General features: G+C 43.7%; 1 protein-coding gene across 1 annotated transcript in view; it reads left to right on the forward strand.

Annotated features, from left to right (window-relative positions):
• Positions 1 to 809: 809 nt before the first annotated feature.
• The window catches only part of sun1b (Sad1 and UNC84 domain containing 1b), a 72991-nt gene continuing 50241 nt past the window's right edge, over positions 810 to 23559 (forward strand). Inside the window, exons 1-2 of the mRNA XM_072481566.1 lie at positions 810 to 1135; positions 8594 to 8684. Of these exons, the coding sequence (XP_072337667.1) occupies positions 1054 to 1135; positions 8594 to 8684 (173 nt within the window). The 5' untranslated portion in view covers positions 810 to 1053. The remainder of the gene's footprint in view (positions 1136 to 8593; positions 8685 to 23559) is intronic.

Below are 23559 nucleotides of genomic sequence, written 5' to 3' on the forward strand. Positions count from 1 at the left end.
TGGCCTAGCCAGCGAAGCCCACATCCTGTAAAATATGATTTGAAAAAGAAAAAAAATCCTTCATTTTCATTCTTGTTCCATTCCCATAAAAGATGTTGAAATATTTTCTATGTTAAAGACGCTTTAAAACTGCATTTTGATTACTATAGTTTGATTTGGTATGTGAAGCCTATTCCATTGTGTACACGAATCGAAGTGATATATTTGGATAAGTCAATGAACATAACATTTGATGATCTTACTGAATAGTGTACCTTTTAAAATTGTGAATAAGTAAAATAGGTAAAATCTTTAATTTCTGGCCTGTATCACCAACACCACCCGACAAAATCCCATGTTTAAGTACCTAATGAAGATTTGTTTACAATATACTGCATATTTAAATCCAGTATCAGGCGTTCAGCAATAGCTTTCATAACTTGTAAGGTGCCATTAATGTAGGAAGTTAAATTCCCACTTGTATAAATATATTTTTTAACTGTTCTTAAGTGTACAAGTTCCTGATGCTGCCAAATCCACTAATTTAATACCATGTTTTAAAAAGGCATATTAGGTCTCTAAGCAATGTAATACAACTCTAAATGGTTAACATTTTCCATGCAGCAAGTATTGTAATCCTGTTCCTGCTTTTCCTTCCCTCCCTTTCTTCCCCGCTCATTCAGACCAGCCTACTGCAATAGGTTGAAATCTGAAAGAGTTAATTGTCTTTGCAGTCGGCTGAAGTGCAGCTGCAGTGGCCAATGGAGTTAAAGGTTGTTCCTGACTGACAGCATTAATTGTTAGTAGGTGGACCAGATTCACAATCCTTCATGCTTTGTGGAAGCAGGGAGGCCATTTTGGAATACTGTGTTGTTGACTAAGAAAACGTCGGCAAGTTGTGGAAGTTTGCCTGCTATAAGCCAACGTTAATAACTATTTTAAAACGGTGGAATACACGAATGTGAAGACACCCCTGTGTCTAAAGATGTAGAGCAGATTTGTGAGCGTAGGATACTTGGATTTGCTGCCTTGGTGGATTTGCATCAGGAGGTTATATACTGACAGATTCCGTGAATGCTGCACGGGCAAGTCATTTTGATGAAAGCAGACTTGTATGGTTTACATGTAATATTTTTACATGCCCAGGATTCAATAAGTTAATAAATATAATATTTGTAATTTGCTTGTGCGTTATAGGCCTAACCTGATTTATACTCTCTGCTTGATGTAGTTGACAAATGTGCTTAACTACAAAGTTCTAGCTCTGCATGAGCAAATTTTAATTTGTCGTCTTGCCTGTTATGTTTGGCTTCAATGTCGGTAATTTGTTGTGTACATTTTGTTTTTCTCTGCATGCGGATGTACTGATATACTGTGTTCAGCCTGTTACCCTGCTTTTAATTGTCTTAACATTTGACCTCGTTTGATGAGTTAAAATTTATTCCTGACTGTATTTGGCTGGAGAAACCTGAATGATCGAGGGATTTTAAGGAACAGTGTTCAACCTGTATAAAATAGCAACCGAACCGTCAGACAATTCAGAGCTTGGGAATATGGTGAAGGATGCTGCCCTGGGGTCACAGCAGGAAAGACGATTTGAAAATATTTGTTAGACTTGTGATGCATTTCCCATTTAATTGAGGTAACTGAGCATGACATGTATCTGTTATTTCTTGCGATGCATCTTAATGTCGGACTTCTTAAAGTCAGTAATATAACATTTGTATTAAAGTCCAGTAAGTTGTCTGGCAGTTGGCACTTGTATTCCGGAATTCCAAGTCTGCTCGCAAGTTTTTTTTTATTGCGCAATTTGCTAAACAGGAGAAGCAGTAGAGTTAGCTAACATGTTAGATAACTGTTGCATTTGTAAATGTTTATCAGCTGTCCCAGCTTTCCTGTTCATTGCTCATAAATCAACATTGGGATTTGATCAAGCAATAACATGCTGGCAGTTTATCACAACTATTTCCTGCCATCACTACTAGGATAGAGACACTTTGAAATATTGGAAAAACATTGATACTTTTAAGGTCAAGTAATGTCTACTCGATAAATAGGGTTCTAATATAGCAAAAAAATTTAAAGAAAGACTGCCTTCAAAGTGAATGCAGTTGAGTTCTGAATGTTGCACAATGAATGATATAACTATGCTGCACACAGTGAAAGATGCATTACTGCTGTGTACAAATGCAGTTGTTGAATTTAAATGATCGCAATTGGGTAGAACACTCGTATAGGATCAGCTGTTGTGCCACAGGCAACTTAATCTATACTGATGGTCGCCCTGTTGCTCCGACCCTCTTATGGACTGACCTGATTAACACTAACCCCTGTATGCTTCACCCAATGCCGGTGTTATTGTTGCCCTACTATGTATTTTCTTATCTTTTCTTTTCATGTACTTAATGATCACAGAAAAATACTTTTCACTGTATCTCAGTACATGTGACAATAAACAAAATCCAAATCCCCAGAGAGAGAGAGATGATGTCTCTGGTTCCTCTTCATGCTCCAGTTCTGAAGCCATTGTTAAAATGACTCCCTCTGACATTTCACTTTGTAGGGAGACCACTGGCTGAGACTGGGAATTGCAGCAATTGAATCTTGTCTATCCCACTGTGGCACTGTCTGGTTCTCCACTACATAGGGCTGCCAAACTTCCCAATTAATCTGGAACCTCACAGAATTATAATCTCTCAAATAATCTGGCAGAAAAATGGCAAAAAATATTTTCCATTTTTATTTTCCTTTGAGCATTTTGATACCGAGATATTGGGAGTTGGGGAGGAAGAAATGTTTGTCAAGGATCACCCAATCGGAGTCTGGAACAAAACCGAAAATATTGGAAACTGGTCTGGCATCATCTGTAGGGAGAGAAAACAAGTTGGAACTAAAAGAGAGGGAAAGTGTAGATATTATAATGTAGCTGGAGAGATTGCAACAAAGATGTAGCAAACGTAAGAACAAGAGACAGATGGCCCAGTGGAAAACGGGAAGGATGGGTTTTTGTATTGAGACAAAATGTATGGGAATTTTTTTTTTTTTTAAAAAGGGTTAAGATGGAGGAGAAAGGTCACAGTCTAAAGCTGCTGATCTCAAAATTGTTCCTGAGTGTTGTAACGTGCCTAATCGGAAGATGAGATGCGGCTCCTCCAGTTTGCGTTGGGTTTCAGTTGAGCACTGCTGCAGGGTGCCACTGGAACACTGCAGAAGACCAAGGACAGATATATAGGCATCAGAACAAGGTGCTGAGTTAAAATGACAAGCCACGGGAAGGTTGGGATCATGCATGCCTGTGGGACCAGCAAAGGTGTTCTGCAAAGCGGTCACCAACCTGCATTTTGTTGCCTTGATGCAGAGGAGACCACATTGGGAGCAGTGAACACAGTTGTCCAAATTGAAGGAGGTGTAAGTGAAATGCTGCTTAACCTGAAAGGAATGTTTGAGGCCTTGAACAGTGAGGAGGGAGTGGGAGGGAAGGGGCAGGTGTTGGGGGAAAAAAAATCTTCCTGTGGTAATTAAAAACCGACTCATTAACACCCCCTTACCACAGCAACTTCCCTTACGATCATTTGTGATTTTTTTATCTTTCCAAAAATATACTTATTCATAAAATGTTTAAAACTACATTATAGAACGAAGAGTGCAATAAAGATCAACTTTTCTCCATGCAGCAGATTACACTCTTGAGGTGCCTCAATATGCTCTTGATGGGGATGGGCCAGTTAGAGAACATGTAAAACTTCTAACTATGTTTTTAAAAAAAAATGTAGAGTACCCAATTAATATTTTCCAATTAAGGGGCAATTTAGCGTGTTCAATCCACCTACCAATCCACCTACCTTGCACATCTTTGGGTTGTGGGGGCGAAACCCACGCAAACACTGGGAGAATGTGCAAACTGCACACTGACAATGACCCAGAGCCGGGATCGAACCTGGGACCTCGGCGCCGTGAGACTAGTGCTGCCACTGTGCTGCCCGTCCAACTATGTTTTAACCATGATTGATTACCTTGCTGTGCTGGGGACAGCCTATGATTTTTTTTTAAGTTTCCTTCCCTTTTATTTGTGTGGAACAAAGGTGCCTGCTTTTAAAATAAATGAACAACTGGTGGCAGATTTACATACATGTCATGGAATGCTGGGATGTCACTTCATTTGGCCAAATAATAAATTCCTCAGCTTATTTGAGCTGCTGTGGAAGAGCCCCCCCCAAAAAAACCAAATGACGCCAATTCCTGATAGAAATTTAACTTGAGCGCATATAATCACCGCCAGCCAGTGAAGCCATGTGATACCAATAGAGGCTAGCATTACAGCAATGCTTTCTTTGGGTGTGTCTGATTTGAAAAGATTCTCTGAGGGCATTCTAGCTTGGTGTGTCTCGCAAAGTGGGTTTGAGTCATTAGATTTTATCATAGTAACTGGTGAGAATGACAGTCACATGCAGGGGAGCCTTTTTAAATTGAATTTTGGAGTTCTTGTGATAGATACATAGTTGTTTCAAACAGGATTGGAAGAGTTGGACTGGATAATCTTGAGCCTGGTCCTGAAGGGATTTCACTAAACATTACATCAAAATGAATATTATTTTCCAGTACTTCAAGCAATGTTGTACATCCTGGCAGGAGAATAATAAATTACTTTCTATCTGAATGCAGTTAAATTCCATTAAACTAAAGCTGGTAACTTAACACGCTTGAGATAGACAGAATGTTGCACTTCACAATCTATGACGCTCCTCTACTTTTGTTACTCTTTTGAGTCTTAAGCAAGTTTAATACTTAATAATAACACCTGACTTTAGAAAAGTACAACATCCAAAGCCAGATGCACAAGAGAACGCAGATACAATGTGCTATTCTGCAGCAACACAAGGTCAGCTCAACCAATTACTATTCTTTAAGTGAAAGGAGGGAAAAACCCACCAACTGTCCTTTGTCCTTGACCTCCGCTATCCCTGCTCTGATGTATATTCACTTCCTAATACTTTATTCAGAATTTTGGTTTGTGGGTATTTTCTAACCCATAACTGGTTTTGTTATGGTTTTGCTGATTCCGTTCCAATTTTAATTGCTGTAAAACTAAAAGCTAGAAACTCAGATTTAAAAAAAAAAAAAAAAAATGATTCCTCAAAGTAGACATGTTTTTGTATTGTTTCATTTGAGATCTCATCTCTCCGGATTATTTGCTTTGTGGACGATCGGGATTTGTTTTTCTTTCTGAGGGCAGCTGCAAACTGGAAGACCTAAAATCATAGAAAATAGGAGCAGGGGAGGCCCTTCGAGCCTGCTCTGCTATTCATTATGATAATGGCTGATCATCCAACTCCATAGTCTAATCCTGTTCTCTCTTTCCCCCCCCTCAATATTCTTTGATCCCTTTGCTCGAGTGCTATATCTAACTGCTTCTTGTAAACATGTAATGTTTTGGCCTCAACTACTTCCTGTGCTAACTAATTCCACAGGCCGACCACTCTCTGGGTGAAGAAATATCTCCACCTGTTCTAAATGGTCTACCCCGCATCCTCAGACTGAGACCCTTGGTTCTGGACACACCCACCATCGAGAATATCCTTTCTGCATCTACCCTGTCTAGGCCTGTTAGAATTTTATAGGTTTCCATAAAATTCCCCTTCATTCTTCTGAACTCCAGCGAATATAATCCTAACCGACTCTATCTCGCCTCATATGTCAGTGATGCCATCCCAAGAATCAGTCTGGCAAACCTTTGCTGCACTCCCTCTACAGCGAGAACATTTTTCCTCCGATAAGGAGACCAAAACCGCGCACAATAATCCAGGTGTGGCCTCACCAAGGCCCTGTATAATTGCAGCTAGACATTCCTGCTCGTGTACTCAAATCCTCTCGCTATGGAGGCCAACCTACCATTTGCCTTCTTTATCACCTGCTGTATCTGCAGACTTGCCTTCAGACATTCAGGATCACATCAACTTGCATTTACATAGAACCTTGATATAGAAATACACCATAAGGTGCTTCAGCAGTCTAATCCCACATGCATATGTTGACAGGACTAAATAAGATTGTTCTACAGAAGCTTGTGAGGTTTAGGGAGGAGAGGACCTTAAAGTGGAGCTGGAGGGATTAGGGAGGTGATTCCAGAATTGGCCTGTGGGGTTTTAAAAGGCACAGATGCCCATAATTGGGTGAAGGAAGGGGGCTTGTACAAAAAGTCACCATTAGAAGAAGGAAAAACTGGTGGGCGGTGACTTGGAAGTGGTGAGGCCATGAAGAACTTTACGCAAGTTTGACTATTTTAAATTGGAAATGTTGGAAGACTGTGAACAGTGTAAGCTAGTGATGGATGAGTGGAACAAGCAGCAGAGTTCAGATTATCATAGATTATCATAGAATTTACAGTGCAGAAGGAGGCCATTTGGCCCAAGATTGGAGGCTGGGACAGGAGAGTTTTGAAATCGTGATGTCTGGCTCGGCAAAGCCATGGAAGAGGGATCAATCAGATGATGGGCTGAGGTAGGGGTAATGTCATTGAGGTGAATGTAGGCCAGTGGATGAGGATGGAAACTCAGCTTGGGGTTGAGTAGGTTGCTGAGGTTGCAAACAGTTGGGATAAACCTGAAACGGAACAAGAATGGAATCAATGGCATGGGGAGAGAGTTTGTGGCAGAAATTGTGCCTCACCAAGCCTGAACTCTAACTGAGGGAAGTGATGCATAAATGTGGATGCTGACCCCATATTATGGTGTTAGGTCAGAGGCAGCATGTAGATGAGGATGAGGTGAGGATAGATGCTTGGGGAGGACTGCAAGAAATGGTGTGAAAATGGAGATGTTCTGCTGACAGATGGTCCTCGCTTAGGTCCAATCTTCTCATTCAATCAGTTTGGATTCCCACGGGATGGCACTTTCTGCATGGTGGGTGTATTTATTTACAGGAGGTGGTCATGTTGTCAGCAGCAGTTTTGGGTTCTCCTGAGAAACCCCTACATAGAATGACTTCCGGATATTCAACACATTGCTGTTGCACTAATCACCTAGGTGCATGAAAGGAACCTAGATTTGCCTACAAAAGAATAACAGAAAATGCTCAAATACAAGCAGATCATGTAACATATTTGGAGAGAAGGCCAGAGGTCAACAGCCTGAAATGTTAACTATCGTTAGAATTGGAAAAGTTAGGAACGTGACTAGGGGAGAGACGGGGACAGGTGACTTGACTTCACTTCAATTTATTCCGAAAGAGGTCTTAGTTATTGAAAGGTTTTGCTTGGGTTCTTTAATATTAGATGGGAGTATTTACAAGCCAATGTTATCCAGGAAATGTTCTGCAGTCATGGAAGGATTGAATGAGATCTAGGAGATAATGGGTCCTCTAAAGCATCAGAATTTACCTTTCCTTAATTCTTATCTTTGCTCTTCTACAGTGGTGTTGATTCGGAATATTTTTTGTACTCGGCAGCAGAGCATAAAACAAAACCGGAATTATATAAAAACTGTTTAATCTATAGTCGTGTTACTTTAAAGTGGAGGTAATGAAAAGGTTAAATAAGCTGCTTCATTATTTCCCACCATAACAGCAGAGTAAACCTGCTTGGTCCTTCCATTCAGTAGTCTTTTTATAATTCTGCTTCTGCTGAAGATTCAGACTGGAACAACAGTGTTAACTATTTACAAGTGTCTGTTTCCTTTTGAGTTACAGAGCCCCAGAAAGACTAATTGCTGTGCAAGAGGTGGTGCCGATAAAAGCAACAATGCTTTCAGCCCTGAAAATTCCTCAAGGTCTATTCACGCTTTCCCTATTTTAGAATAGTGAAACTGTCCCAGATGCGATTACCACAGATGGGTTTTAAGCCTGGCACGAGATGCGAATCACGAGATGAAGCCAACCTTGTTGGTGGCCACATTGTGATCTTCTCAACAATCAGCAGTCAAAGTCTACTTCCCTGTGGGCCACAGCCTATGTTTTCTTTTTAACCTCCTGTAGAACTTAGAAACAGCACCAATTACATCAAGGTTAACCATGCTATCATGGTTTTTATTCATGAATATATTGACAAATATATTGTTTGTAGGTTAAAAGCAGCATTTTGTTCACCTGAAATCTCATGTGTGGGAACCGCTGGGCTTCCTGTCTCAGTAGTTCCGATGGACAATTCCAAATGTGCAGTTTATTGAGGTGCAAAATGCTTCACACTATAAGAGTGAACTCTTAGATTTCCTATATCTTTAACTTTTTAGGGGGGGTTAACCTTCCTTATTCTGCAACCTGAACTGTTAACCATCCTTCTGCAACCTGAACCAATTTTGTGTTTAAGAGAGCCTATTTTAATCTCGCTGCCTAGCTACAGAGGAAAGCTTCATAAAGTAAATGGAAAATTGGGATTAAATTGGACGTGTGTCAAAAGATGGACAACACTCTTAAATATTTCAGCCACCCAGACCCCAGTTTGTCCACACATATATTCCCAAGAATATTGGCAATGTGTACTGTAGTAATTAACAGTGCATTTTACCATTTTTGACTTCTTATATCAGGCAAACAGGTTGAACACACATGAATTTTTGTGTATTGGTGAACTGAAATGTACATGGTTTTTTTGAGTTGCATCATGATATTATTCACCTTGCAGTAGAACAATTCAGCATGGATTTTTCCAGACTACACACATATGCTCCTCCTCAATATGTGCCAGAGAACACTGGCTATACCTATGCACTCAGGTGAGATTCTTCCTGCTAAGGTGCATGGCTTTGCTGTAAATGGTCCAGAGCTGTGCTTCATTCGACTTGAATGTTTAATAGTTATTTAAATGACCCTACATTGTATTCTGGAGAATGAGTGAAACACTGACTTTTTTGTTTGGAGTATTCAATCAAACTGAAATATTGTAAATTGCTGATGGTTGTAAATATTTTCCTGACTAGACAATAGAACAACATTTTAACCATTCTTATTCTGCAACCTGAACCAATTTTGGTTTTCAAAGAGCGTATCTTGCTGCCATGCTACAGAGGAAAGCTTCATACAATAAACAAAATTGGGATTGTACAGTGTGATTATATCCATATTGGACTTGATTTGATAAATAAATGTTGATGCATTGAACATCTCTATAATGGAAAAATGAGCATCCGAATGCTAATCTAAATGCATCTGTTTTGCAGTGTACTTGCTGCTTCACTGTTAACATTTTGCTACTCGTGCTATTTCTGTTTTTTCCCCTTTCAAGAACAGTTACTGGTAATCAATTCTTTAGTAGTGTGTGAGAGAAACAACACATGCTTGATTTTGTAACTTGAATTGACCTTGAGTTCAAACTGGGTATCTTCATTAATTTTGTTCACCATTGTTCTTACTTGCCTCTCTTGTAAATCCACTTGGCCTCTATTTTTCTGATTTGAACTCCTATTTTGTTGCTTTTATGTTTCTGTAACAAAAGTTGGTACATCATTGAATGTGCTGCTTGGCCAGATTTCTCTTGGATTTTTGTGTTAACTACTTAATATGTGCAGGCTGAGAATTATACCTGTAAAAATGTTAACTTGCCGTCTGCACAGCGTGTAAGCAGTTTTCTCTGCTGTTTTGAGATTCTGATATTAGTGCATTTGTTTATTTTCATTACCATACTATACTGACCTACTTTAATCCTTTTTCAAGATTTTGGTCGTCCAAGAGTTTCAGTAATTGGCATTATATCTGTGTAAGGATCCTCTACCCTGATTATCGTTTCTTAGACTTCATCAGTTGTTTGTTCAGTCTCTCCTAACTGCATTCTTTGACTTGAGAGATGCAAGTTACAGAATTTGGGATGGGTAAGCACATTCAGAAACAAGTGCCAGAAGCCTGTTATCACAAACACTGCTTTATGCTTCTGGTTACTGCTTTTGGTCAAGAATGAAGAGACATGGCAAGAATACCCCAGTTGTCTTGAGAGTGCTTTTGGTCTGCATGTTTACAAGAAGATGGCAGCTGTCATTTCTTCTTTGGATTTCTGCTTCTAATGTTGCACCTAACACTGTCAATATTTGTTTTGTGTGGAGAGAATGAAGACTGGGCAGATGCACAATGCAAGTGCATGGAAGTTTAATGGAGAAAGCAGACTGTCATGTATTCAGAAAAGCCTTTGAGCTGATAATTAGCTTTTGAAATAAAGTAATCCTACAGGGCGAGACGAGGATTTCTGACGGGTTAAAGATTTAAACAAGAACCACTGTCCTTGATTCAAAATTTGAACAGTGAATTGCGCTTTTATTTATATTGCCGTAGTGAATCTAAAACTCCGTCATACATAAAGGCGGCAAACCAGCCTTCAGTTTGAAATGCTATCTCTATCCTTTCTAATAAAATGGTTGAAGTGATATTTTTAGTTTGGCAACAAGAAAGTAGTAGATGTTTTCACTGTGCTTATATGGGGGGTGGGGAGGGGGAGGTGGGAGTAGTTTAACAACTCTATTATTGCGAACTACTAAATAGTGGAGAAACTAATATGTGCTGTACCTGACCTGGGAATAGTTGAGTCGATGGGCACTGGGTACAGAGTCAGGAAAAGGTCCTCTCCAGTGTATTAAAATCAGCTATCTTTGCAAAATCCACCCTCTTCATGTATAAATAAGTACATTTTAAGCTAATTTACTTGTTAATTGTGAAGAAGGATTTTGTTTAATTGCCTGGGTTAGCAGTGAAGCTATTGTTCTACCAGCAATGGTGTATCCTTGATATAGATACAAAAATGAATTATTGTAGGTGCCAACACATACTCAAACTAAAATGAAAGTAAAATACTGTGGATGCTGAAAATCTGAAATAAAAAGTACTAGAAAAACGAGTCCGGCAGCGCCTGTGGAGTAAAACCGAGTTAACATTTCAACTTGAATATGACTCTTCTTTGGAACAACGAAGTACACTTCCTGTTTTTACTTCACGCTCAACTAAAGTTCTCTTGAAGGAACAACAAAGGTTTTTTTTAAAGCCATGATATCTTTCTGACCGCAATATTAAGCATCATTAAATTTGATATTTATAATTATTTGGCTAGTCCATTATGACCAAAGCAAGATGCTAATTAGTTCAACCTGTTGTCAGTTGGATGGGATAGTGTAGTAAAGATAGGTGGGGAAGTTATTCAATTCGGACAATCTGTGATTGACATCTTTGGGATTTGTTATAAAATTGTGGCATTGGGGTGGTGCAGGGGTAAGTTAGCACTACTGCCTCACGGCACTGAGGACCCGGCTTCAAACTCCGTGTGGAGTTTGCACATTCTCCCCGTGTCTGTATGGGTCTCACCCCCACAACGGATATGCAGGGTAGGTGGGTTGCCATGCTAAATTGCCCCTGAATTGGAAAAAACATTGGCTACTTTAAATTTAAAAAAAAAAAATAGAATTGTAGGATTGCTTTACAGCACAGGGAGCTGTATAATAATTTTTTGATTTTGGATTTTATTTCTCATTGCCCATCAGTAACTCTGAAACCCGCATGGGAGCCAGCTAGTCGGAGGATCCCATGGTAATTGAGGTCCCTGGTTCGATTTGAATTAAAAAAATTCTCATTCTCCTGTTTGAATCCACCCAAAGCCTCGTTCTTGTTGCCTTCGATCTCCAGTAGTGTCACAATTCCCCCACTCCTCCACCAATGTTCAGCTGACTCCAGTCTTGTGCACCCTTTTACAATATTTCAAAGATTCAAAGAAGACATTTGAACTTCAGGTTAATGGATGATGCAATGACATTTCAGGTTTTAATTCTTTTACTGTAGCAAAAGACTAAATGCACTTTTGACTAAACACTACCTTTGTAGGCAGCTTGAATACTCCCCGTTTGAATACTTCCCCCTTTTATTTTTTAGCACAACCAAAGAGAAAACACTCTGCAGTGGTACTTCTGATGAGTAACTAATTAATTACAGCCAGATAGTTCATGTTAATGTTTTAGAGGTAAAGTTTTTAGTTCTGGGAAGATTGAAGTTTAACTGTGGGAAATGGAATAAATACAACTAAAGGAGCTTGGAGTCTGTTACATTTAACAGATTGGGGCCATGTTGACTTAAGGTGTTAACAGTTAGAAAGGGACAGACCATAAAACAGCAGGGGGCTTACTTGGTTGGAGACAGTGATGTCTACATTATGTGTAAAGAAGTACAGTCCTGAAAGATGTTTTGGGAGTAGAGTAGAGAGATAAATTAGTTCAAAAGTATTCACTGATTTCTGAAAAGTATGTTGTTATGGAGATGGTGAAACTTACTGAGTATTGTGTTGCAGGGGAAGAGGATATATCGAAAGGGTGCTGCTGTTAGCAGGCTCTAAGCAGTTAGAGTTTGAAGAAGCCCTGGGAGTCATAGCTGTAGCTGAGGGTTGCTGTTTGGACCTTGCGTGGTTTTTAGCTTAAAGAGAAGCAGTGGGAGCTGTTAGCAGACTCCAGGCAGTTAGGGCTTAAGGAATCATGAGGAGTGCAGAAGGTTCAGGTAGTTGGGGCTTGGGGAGTCCTGAGGAGCGCATAAGGTTGTTGATGCTGTGCTGAAGACCGGGCTCCAGAGAAGCCTTGGGAACCATTTATTGCTGGGAGACTGGAGTTCAGAAATTCTGCAGTACCAGCTTAGTGAAACTAGCAGTGTCCAAAAGAATTGAAAATGCAATTTTGTGAATCCCATGAAACAGTCTCAGGAGAAGAGAGTGAACCATTGGGAGGATGTTGTCCTTGAAGCAGCCAGATTTTTGACACGTGTCACTGACACCTGGCTGATAATTCTGTGATATCTGTCTTGGTCACATCAGCCATTAACAATGTAGTGTGATAGGTTTGACAATAGTTTGTCTGTCAATTCCTATTTATTGGTATATATTGTAGATTGTTTAACTTTTCTGACTATGTAAGTTTATTGTTTATTTAAAACCGTGGAATTTTGCAGCTGTATTCTCATGAGTAACAGGGATTTCAATCCTGTCTGCTTTAAACAAAAAGTTACCCCATGAAGTCTCATGGCTTCAGGTTGAACATGGGCATGGTAACTCCTGCTGATTACCATGTATCGTCCACCATCCGCTGATGAATCAGCACTCCTCAGGGTGGCAAGGGTGCAGAATAGACTGGGTGGTGGGCTTCAATGTCCATCACCAAGAGTGGCTCAGTAGTACCACCACAGACCGAGCTGGCCAGGTCCTAATGGACATAGTTGCTAGACTGGGACTGCAGCAGGTGGTGAGGGAACCATGAGGGGAAAAAAGTACTTGACTTCATCGTCACCAACCTGCCTGCTGCAGATGCATCTGTCCATGATGGTATCGGTAGACGTGATCACCGCACAGTCCTTGTGGAGACAAAGTCCCGTCTTCACATTGAGGATACTCTCCATTGTGTGGCACTACCAGGTGTTAAATGGGATAGACTTCAAACAGATCTAGCAACTCGAGACTGGGCATCCATGAGGTGCTGTGGGCCATCAGCAGCAGCAGAATTATACTCTACCACAATCTACAACCTCATGGCCCGGCATATGCCCCATTCCACTATTAGCACCAAGCCAGGGGATTGACTCTGGTTCAATGCCAGGCGCAACACCAGGCATACCTAAAAATGAGGTGCCAAGCTGATGAAGCTATAATATAGGACTACTGCTGTCCCAAACAGCATAAGCAGTAAGTAATCGACAGAACTAAGCGATTGGACAACAAACGCATCTGATCTAAGCTCTGTAGTCTTGCTACATCCAGCTGTGAATGGTGGTGGACAACTCGCTGGAGGAGGAGGCTTCACAAATATCCCCATCTTGAATGATGGAGGAGCCCAGCACATCTCTGCAAAAGACTAGGCTGAAGCATTTGCAACAATCTTCAGCCAAGTGGATGATCCATCTCGGTCTCCAGAGGTTCACAGCTACAGTAATGTCAGACTTCAGTCAATATGATTCACTCCATGTGATATCACTAAACGGCTGAAGGCACTGGACACTTTGTTCTGGCAATAGTACTGAAAACTGTGCTCTAGAACTTGTCGCACCCCTAGCCAAGCTGATCCTGTACAGCGACAAATATTGGCATCTACTCGGCAATGTGGAAAATTGCCTAGATGTGCCCTGTACACAGGAAACAGGACAAATCCAACCCAGCCAATTACCACCCTGTCAGTCTACTCCATCATCAACAAAGTGATGGAAGGAGTCATTAACAGTGCCATCAAGCGGCACAAACTCCGCAATAATCTGCTCATGGACGTTCAGTTTGAGTTTCTCCAGGGTCACAACTCCTTGCCTCATTACAGCCGTGGTACAAACCTGGACATGAGCTGAATGCCAGAGGTGAGGTTAGAGTGACTGCCCTTGACATCAAGGCAGCATTTTACCATGTATGGCATCAAGGAACCAGAGCAAAACTGAATCAATGAGAACCGAGGGGAACTCTCCGTTGGTTGGAGTCATATGTGGCACAAAGGAAGATGGTTGTGGTGGTTGGAGGTCAATCATCTCAGATGCTGGTCATCACTGCAGCTTCATCAATGGCCTCCCTTCCATCATAAAGTCAGATGTGGGGATGTTCGAAGATGGCTGCAGATTGTTCACCATTCGCAACTCCTCAGGGAATGAAGCAGTCCATGTCCAAATGCAGCAAGACCTGGACAATATCCAGGCTTGGGCTGACAAGTGGCAAGTTACATTTGCACTACACAATGACCATCTCCTACAAGAGAAGATCTAACCATTGACCTGTGACATTCAATGGCATTACCATCGCTGAATCTCCAACAATCCACGTTCTAGGGGTTACCATTGATCAGAAACTGAACTGGACTGGCCATGTAAATACTGCGGCTAACAGAGCAGGTCAAAGACTCTGAATCCTACAGCGAGTACCTCGTCTCCTGACACACACACACCCACCAAGCATGTCCACTATCTGCAAGGCACAAGTCAGGACTGTAAAGGAATACTCTTTTTTTTTTTGCCTGGATGAGTGAAGCTCCAGCAACATTCACTCACTCGAAGCTCAACATCATCCAGGATGAAGCAGCCCGATTGATTGCTACCCTTCCACAAACATTCAATCCTTCCACCACCAACGAACAGTGGCAGCTATGTGTACCGTCTACAAGATGCACTGCAGAAACTCGCCAAGCCCCTTCCAAACCCATAACCACTACCCTTAAGATGTACAAGAGCAGCAGATACCTGGGAACCCCACCACCAGGAGGTTCTGCTCCAAGTCACTCACCAACCTGATATGGAAATGTGTCACTGTTCCGTCACTGCCACTTGGTCAAAATACTGGAATTCTCTCCCCAACAGCACTGTGGGTGTACCTACACCTCTGGGACTGCAGCGGTTCAAGAAGGCAACTCACCACCACCTTCTCAATGGCAATTAGGGATGGGCAATAAATGCTGCTCTAATCAGCGACACCCACATCCAGGAAATGAATTTTTAGAAACTAGATTATAACTTTCGACTGTTCTTACCCGAACCCGGGCAGACTAACCTGTCTGATATTGAGTGATCTTTCAGAAAAGCCTGTAACCCGATTATCTCACTGGCTTCATCTGTTTCCTTTCCACCTTAAAGTCCACTGATATGGTAGCATGAATCGCATATCCAGCTGGAGATGCTGATTAGCTATTCTTGCAATCCCAACTCTCTCTTCTCAAGGCACAACTATTTAGGGTTATTTACAATCTGCTATTCTCAATGCATTTGCTCCGACGTTGGAGACTCTCATTCTTTCCATTGTTAGCAGATAGACTGCTGCTGTTCTTCTAGGTGTGAACACCGGTGCACCTTTTCCCCAATAAAACAATCTGGGCCACTAATCTCTCATTCAAACCATGGAAGTCTGTTGTTCGGTCGACTTCAGGGCAGGCCCCCTTTATTTTACCTTAAAACACGGTCCTAAAATAACTATTTTAAATCTCCATTGTTAACAGCCTTCAATTTTCCATTTATTATTGGTAGTCCTGTGTTCTAGAATCTTCACCTCACCACTTGACTTTCTAAACCCCTGCTTAAAACTCACCTCACGGAACTTCTGATCATCCTGACCCAATAGTTAACCATAGTGGTTGAGGAATATGTATTTTATTTTGTTGCCTATGGGTTCAAACTCCACTCCAAACCTTTAACATAAATATTGTAATCCAGAGTTGTCCAAAATAAAAGGCTGAAATAAAGTCGCCATAGTTCCAAATGACCATAGGCCTTTTGAGGGGGAGAGCTGACTGGTAGTGGTTTAACCTGAGAATCACCATACTTCTGGCGAGGGGCAAGTTTTAACTGGTCCAGGAATTGAACCCTGGGCCGTGGTTCTCCATCACAAACTAACTGTCTAGCCCACTAAGCTAAACCGGCCACCCCCTTCCCTAAAAACAGACTCTGGTGGAGTCTAAAATATGGCCTATCCAGCCCGTGGATACCCTGTTCAAAATACAGGTACACTGAAAGATCTGCAGTGAGGTGCTCCTTTAATCACGGACTGTTTTTCTCCCACATTTGCTGCTGATAGGCGGTGAATGACCATGGTGCATTCTTCTCTCTCGTCCTCCCCCACAGGCACTGGCTTTCTAATAGGAGTAAAGGGGTCAAGATGGCGGAGTGGGCTGGGTAACCACGAAGAGCAGCAGCAGCACCCACCTGGGGCAACTGGAGTCTCTGATAGGGCAGAGTGAGATGTGCATATGCCACCCCACATTTTTATGATGTCCACTGACACCAACTCACAGTATATGTCACCAGAAGCAAATGCAAGGTCTGTGTCAGTTAGACCCAACTCCCTCGTAAAGGCAAAGAATGTTTTATTGGTTAGCTCTGCAGCTTAACATATGGACAACCCTGATGTGATCTGACTTTTCCACCCATTTCAGTGGCCACGTATGGTCTCATCGCCCCATTCTTGCCAATTTTTTAAGGGGTTGTCTGAGCAATCAGACCAAATTATTGAAGGTGTCGGGACAGGTTGAGAAAGCAATCATTAAAAACAAATGGGATCTTGAGCTTTACAAGTTTTGGGCATAAAGGACAAAAGCAAGGAAGCTATGATTAAACTTATATAAAACACTGATTTGGCCTTAACTGGTATAACTGAGTTCTGGGCAGCAGACCCAAGGAAGGGTGTGAAGATAATGGACCAGGTGCAGAAGAGAATGGTTACAGGCATTAAAAATTTTCAGTTATGAAGAAAGATTAGAGAAATTGAGGCTGTTCTCCTTGGGGTTTGAGAGGAGATTAATGGGCCGGTGAAGAGGGCTCGAGTGTTCGCGCACTTGAAGGGACTGAAGGCAGACGTGGCTATGCTCAAGAGACACACCTGAAGGTGGCGGACCAGGTCAGGTTAAGAAGGGGATGGGTAGGACAGGTATTTCACTCGGGACTGGACGCGAAAAATAGAGGGGTGGCAATTTTGGTGGGAAAGCATGTGTCATTTGAGGCCAAGACTATCGTAGTGGATAATGGAGGGAGATATGTGATGGTGAGTGGTAGGCTGCAAGGGACGTGGGTGGTGTTGGTAAATGTATACGCCCCGAACTGGGATGATGCTGGATTCATGAAGCGCATGTTGGGGCGCATTCCGGACCTGGAGGTAGGAGGCCTGATAATGGGAGGGGACTTCAATACAGTGCTGGACCCAGCACTGGACCGCTCCAGATCAAAGACGGGAAAGAGGCCGGCGGCAGCCAAGGTGCTTAGGGGGTTTATGGATCAGATGGGGGGAGTGGACCCATGGAGGTTTGCAAGACCGCAGGCCAGGGAATTTTCTTTCTTCCCCCACGTGCACAAAGCCTACTCCTGGATAGATTTCCTTGTTCTGGGCAGGGCGCTCATCCCGAGGGTGGAGGGGACGGAGAATTCGGCCATAGCCGTTTCGGACCACGCCCCGTACTGGGTGGAAATGGGGCTGGGGGAGGAGAGGGACCAACGCCCGCTGTAGCGGCTGGATGTGGGACTGCTGGCAGATGAGGTGGTGTGTGGGAAGGTGAGGGGGTGTATCGAAAGGTACTTGGAGGCCAATGACAACGGGGAGGTGCGAGTGGGGTTGGTATGGGAGGCGTTGAAGGCGGTGATCAGGGGAGAGCTAATCTCCATCAGGGCTCACAGGGAGAGGACAGAGGGCATGGAAAGGGAGAGGTTAGTGGGGGAGATTTTGAGAGTGGACAGGAGATACGCAGAGGCCCCGGAAGAAAGATTACTTGGGGAAAGACGACGGCTCCAGACGGAGTTTGACCTGTTGACCACGGGGAAGGCGGAGGCACAGTGGAGGAAGGCGCAGGGGGCGACCTACGAGTACGGGGAAAAGGCTAGTCGGATGCTGGCACACCAGCTCCGTAAGAGGACGACAGCAAGGGAAATAGGGGGAATCAAAGATGGAGGGGGAGCCACGGTTCGGAGTGTAACGAAAATAAACAAGGTATTCAAGGCCTTCTATGAAGAGCTGTACAGATCCCAGCCCCCCGGGGGGGGGGGGGGGGGGGGGGGGGGGGGGGGGGAGGAGGGAGGGGAGAGAAAGAGGGGATGAGACAATTCCGAGACCAACTGAGGTTCCTGAGGGTGGAGGAGCAAGAGGTGGCTGGTTTGGGGGCACCAATCAGGTTGGAGGAGCTGAGCAAGGGTTTGGGGAGTATGCAGGCGGGGAAGGCCCCGGGGCCGTTGGGTTCCCGGTGGCGTTCTACAGAAAGTACGTAGATCTGTTGGTCCCGCTACTAGTGAGGACCTTTAACGAGGCAAGAGAGGGGGGGAGCCCAGCCCCTGAGAATTTTCGAAGGCGACAATTTCCTTGATTCTAAAGCGAGACAAGGACCAACTGCAATGTGGATCGTACAGGCCGATCTCGCTCCACGATGTGGATGCTAAGTTATTGGCAAAAGTGCTGGCCACGAGGATTGAGGATTGTGTCCCGGGGGTGATCCATGAGGACCAGACGGGATTCGTAAAGGGCAGGCAATTAAACACTAATGTGCGGCGGCTCTTAAACGTGATAATGATGCCATCGGAGGAGGGAGGGGTGGAGATAGTGGCAGCTATGGACGCGGAAAAGGCCTTTGACCGAGTAGAGTGGGAGTACCTCTGGGAGGTGTTGCGTAGGTTTGGGTTCGGGGGAAGGTTTATCAGCTGGGTTAAGCTCCTTTATAGAGCCCCGGTGGCAAGTGTAGTGACGAACCGGTGGAGGTCGGAGTACTTTCAGCTGAACCGAGGAATGAGGCAGGGGTGCCCCCTGTCCCCCCTGTTGTTTGCATTGGCGATCGAACCCTTGGCCATATCACTGAGGGAGTCTAATAAATGGAGGGGGGTGGTCCGAGGGGGAGAAGAGCATCGGGTGTCGCTATACGCGGATGACCTGTTGCTGTGCGTGGCGGACCCAATGGAGGGGATGGTGGAGGTCATGCAGACTCTAAGGGAGTTTGGGGAGTTTTCGGGCTATAAGCTCAATGTAGGGAAGAGTGAGCTCTTTGTATTACAGGCAGGGGACCAAGAAAGAGGGATAGGGGACCTACCGCTGAGGAGGGCGGTGGGGAGTTTTCGGTATCTGGGGATCCAAATAGCCAGGAGTTGGGGGGCCCTACATAAACTGAATCTGACGAGGTTGGTGGACCAAATGGAGGAGGACTTCAAAAGATGGGACAAGCTGGCGGGTAGAGTGCAGTCGGTCAAAATGGTGGTCCTGCCGAGGTTTTTGTTTGTGTTTCAGTGCCTTTCCATCGTGATCGCCAAGGGCTTTTTCAAGAGAGTAGGTAGGATTATTATGGGGTTTGTGTGGGCGAATAAGACCCCGAGCATAAGGAGAGGGTTCCTGGAACGCAGCAGGGACCGAGGAGGGTTGGCGCTGCCAAACCTAGGGAGCTACTACTGGGCAGCAAATGTGGCGATGATCCGCAAGTGGGTTATGGAGGGAGAGGGGGCGGCATGGAAGAGGATGGAGATGGCGTCCTGTAAAGGAACGAGCTTGGGGGCGTTGGTGACGGCACCGCTATCGTTCTCACCGTCAAAATATACCACGAGCCCGGTGGTGGCGGCAACGCTAAGGATATGGGGCCAGTGGAGACGGCACAGGGGTGCAGTGGGAGCCTCTGTGTGGACCCGATCAGGGGTAACCACCGGTTTGTCCCGGGGAAGATGGACGGGGGGTTCCAGGGCTGGCATCGGGCGGGGATTAGAAGAATGGGGGACCTGTTCATTGACGGGACATTTGCAAGCCTAGGGGCACTGGAGGAGAAGTTTGAGCTACCCACGGGAAATGCATTTAGATATATGCAGGGGAGGGCTTTTGCGAGGCGACAGGTCAGGGAATTCCTGTTGCTCCCAGCACAAGTAATTCAAGACAGGGTGATCTCGGGTGTATGGGTCGGGGAGGGCAAGGTTTCGGCAATACACCAAGAGATGAAAGAGGGGGAAGCGCTAGCAGAAGAGTTGAAGGGTAAATGGGAGGAGGGGCAGGGGGAGGAGATCGAGGAAGGTTTGTGGGCTGATCCCCTGGGTAGGGTTAATTCCTCCTCATGTGCCAGGCTCAGCCTGATACAATTTAAGGTGGTTCACAGAGCGCACTTGACGGGGGCGAGGCTGAGTAGGTTCTTTGGGGTAGAGGACAGATGTGGAAGATGTTCAGGGAGTCCGGCAAACCATGTCCATATGTTTTGGTCATGCCCGGCACTGGAGGGGTTCTGGAGAGGAGTGGCGGGAGCAATATCTCAGGTGGTGACAGTCCGGGTCAAGCCAGGCTGGGGGCTTGCAATATTTGGAGTAGTGGACGAGCCGGGAGTGCAGGAGGCGAAAGAGGCCGGCATTCTGGCCTTTGCGTCCCTAGTAGCCCGGTGAAGGATCATGCTAATGTGGAAGGAGGCGAAGCCCCCTAGAGCGGAGGCCTGGATAAACGACATGGCTGGGTTCATAAAGCTGGAGAGGATTAAGTTTGCCGTGAGAGGGTCTGCGCAGGGGTTCTACAGGCGGTGGCAACCGTTCCTAGACTATCTCATGGAGCGTTAGAGGAAGTTCGGTCAGCAGCAGCAGCAACCCTGGGGGGGGGGGAAGGGAATGGGGGATTGCTTGGGGGGAATGGAGGAGCAGGAGATGACATGAAGGGTGGGGGGAACTGGCACGTGCGGGAGAGAGCCATTGTATAAAGCTATGTAGATATACCATTTTGCCATGTATATATCTTGCTCAGTGCGTTTTCGTGTTATTTTGTTACCGGGGGGGGTTATTGTTTGTAAGGGGAAAAAATTGTGTTGGTAAAAAAACTTTAATAAATATATATATTTTTTTAAAATCATGAGGGTTCTGAACAGAGTACATGGGATAAGTTGTTCTGTTGATGGAAGGATTGAGAACCAGAGGACATGAGTTTTAAGGTGATCTGAAGGACATCAAAGGTGCTGTATGAATGGATGGGCAACATATGCTCATCTTGCCAGTGACACACTCATCCTAACTTCTAACTGTTGACTGTCTTGAAGTGGTTCATGACAACCAGTTTGAGAATGTTTATAAATGACTAGGTAAGCTGAACTTGTCTGGCAGCATCTGTAGGGAGAGAAAAGAGCTAATGTTTTTGGGTCATCTGGACTCTAAATGTTGGCACTTTTCTCTCCCTACAGATGCTGCCAGACCTGCTGAGATTTTCCAGCATTTTCTCTTTGGTTTCAGATTCCAGCATCCACAGTAATTTGCTTTTATCCAGTAGATAAGCTAAACTTTTCTGGTTACCACACCTAGGTTGTAATATATTTGTTAGTACAAGGTTAATTTCTGGTTTTCGTGTTGCTATTTAGATTCTTGCTTTTTCAACACGTTGTAAAGGACTACAATTGGACGGTGCTGTATGTGTGAACCTGTATTAAGTGCAGAAGGAATAAAACGTTTATGTGAAGAATAAATAATACTTTCTGAAGTATGTTGCACTCCTCTAGGATATATAGTAAGGCCTCTAATTTTGAACAGTTCAAGAATTGTTTTTTTATTTGTAAAAGCTGTGTGCAAAGAAAATACCATTTGCAGAATTTACATCGAATTTGGCGGCATTTTCTTTCAATTAGTAACTGCCTGTTCGATTAAATTTCTTATATTTAGAGTACTGCATATCAATTAATGTATAAATGGATATTAATTGTATTTAATTTGTTGGCATTACTTGCTGCTTCCTCCTTCCAGCTTTGCAGTTGGTTGCCACCTGTAGTTTTTTTAAGTGAAAGACTTGGCTGGTAGATGGGCCAGCAGTTGATTTCTGCCCTGCTTATGTTGGGCTATATTTTTATTTCCGCCTTTCTAAATCTTTGTTCTTCCAACCTATTCACCAGTGATATATCTTTCCATAGGTTTTGTTTCTACACTTGCTCCATTTTGAATTGTTGTCTTGTGAAAACATGGTGAAGAAACAAATTGTCTGTCTGTGTGGGGTTTGAACATTCTCCCCGTATCTGCACGGGTTTTCTCCGGGTGCTCCAGTTTCCTTCCACAGTCCAAAGGTGCGCAGGTTAGTCGGATTGGCCATGCTAAATTGCCCTTTTGCTGTCCAAAAGGTTATGGTGGGGCTATTGGGTTATGGGGATTGTGTGGGGGAGTGGGCCTAGGTAAGAGTGCTCTTTTGGTCGGTTGGTGCAGACACTGAGATAAATGCGCTCGGCACTGTAGGGATTCTATGATAATGTGTCGTCTTGCTAAATGGAACTGTAACCCATCATCTGCTTATTCTCTAATTTTAGTTTGAGATCTTGAATGAAACACCTTGCACACCTTTGTGCCCCTCTGATAATAGAATTCTTTGTGACGTGACATTTAAATAACTTATGGATCTAACTGAAGCAGAGGATAAAGCAACTTGTTTGTTACATATGTGAATTTGTTTGGGCTTTTAGTCATTCACATCAAAACTCGTGGTGTTCTGTTCATTTGTACAACTGTGACATAATGTTTAAAATGGGAACAGCAAATGACCTATGATTTGAATGGCTTTTCGGGTTTTTGTGGATATTGCAGAAGTTGTGTAGTAAAATTAGCTTTCTGGGTTGGAGACTATGTTTCAGATGATAGATTGGAACTCTGCATTGACTGAATTTATTTACATTTTGTTGTCCGTATGTTTTGTAACTTCCGTATGTTTTGTAATTTAACTATTTGAACTAGTGTGTGGCAGCAGCATGTGGAACCTTTCCAGAAACTGAACTTCTAATGATGAAAAATAGTCCTGTGCAGAATTATTGCTATTCATTATTGGTCTAGGGGGTCACAGTCATGTGCAGCACATGTGCATGTGACTACCTTCCTCAGCTAATACATTTTGAATGTTTTCCGTATGTAGCTGAGCTGCCTCAAAATACTGCAAAAAGGCTATGCTTCATCTTCTAACATGCCATGATAAACAAAATTGCACAAGGTAAAATTAGTGAAGTATCAAACTTGTTTTAAAAAATGTTTAAAAGAAATGTCAGCGAGGGGATCTCTAGAGGGGACATAGTGATTTAGTGGTTAGCACTGCTGCCTCACGGCGCCGAGGACCAGGGTTTGACCCCAGCGCTGGGTCACTGTCCGTATGGAGTCTGCACATTCTCAGTGTCTGTGGAGGCCCTCACCCCCACAACCCAAAGATGTGCAGTGTAGGTGAATTGGCCATGCTAAATTGCCCCTTATTGG

The sequence above is a fragment of the Scyliorhinus torazame genome, chromosome 17 (assembly GCF_047496885.1).
Source record: "Scyliorhinus torazame isolate Kashiwa2021f chromosome 17, sScyTor2.1, whole genome shotgun sequence".
NCBI lineage: Eukaryota > Metazoa > Chordata > Chondrichthyes > Carcharhiniformes > Scyliorhinidae > Scyliorhinus > Scyliorhinus torazame.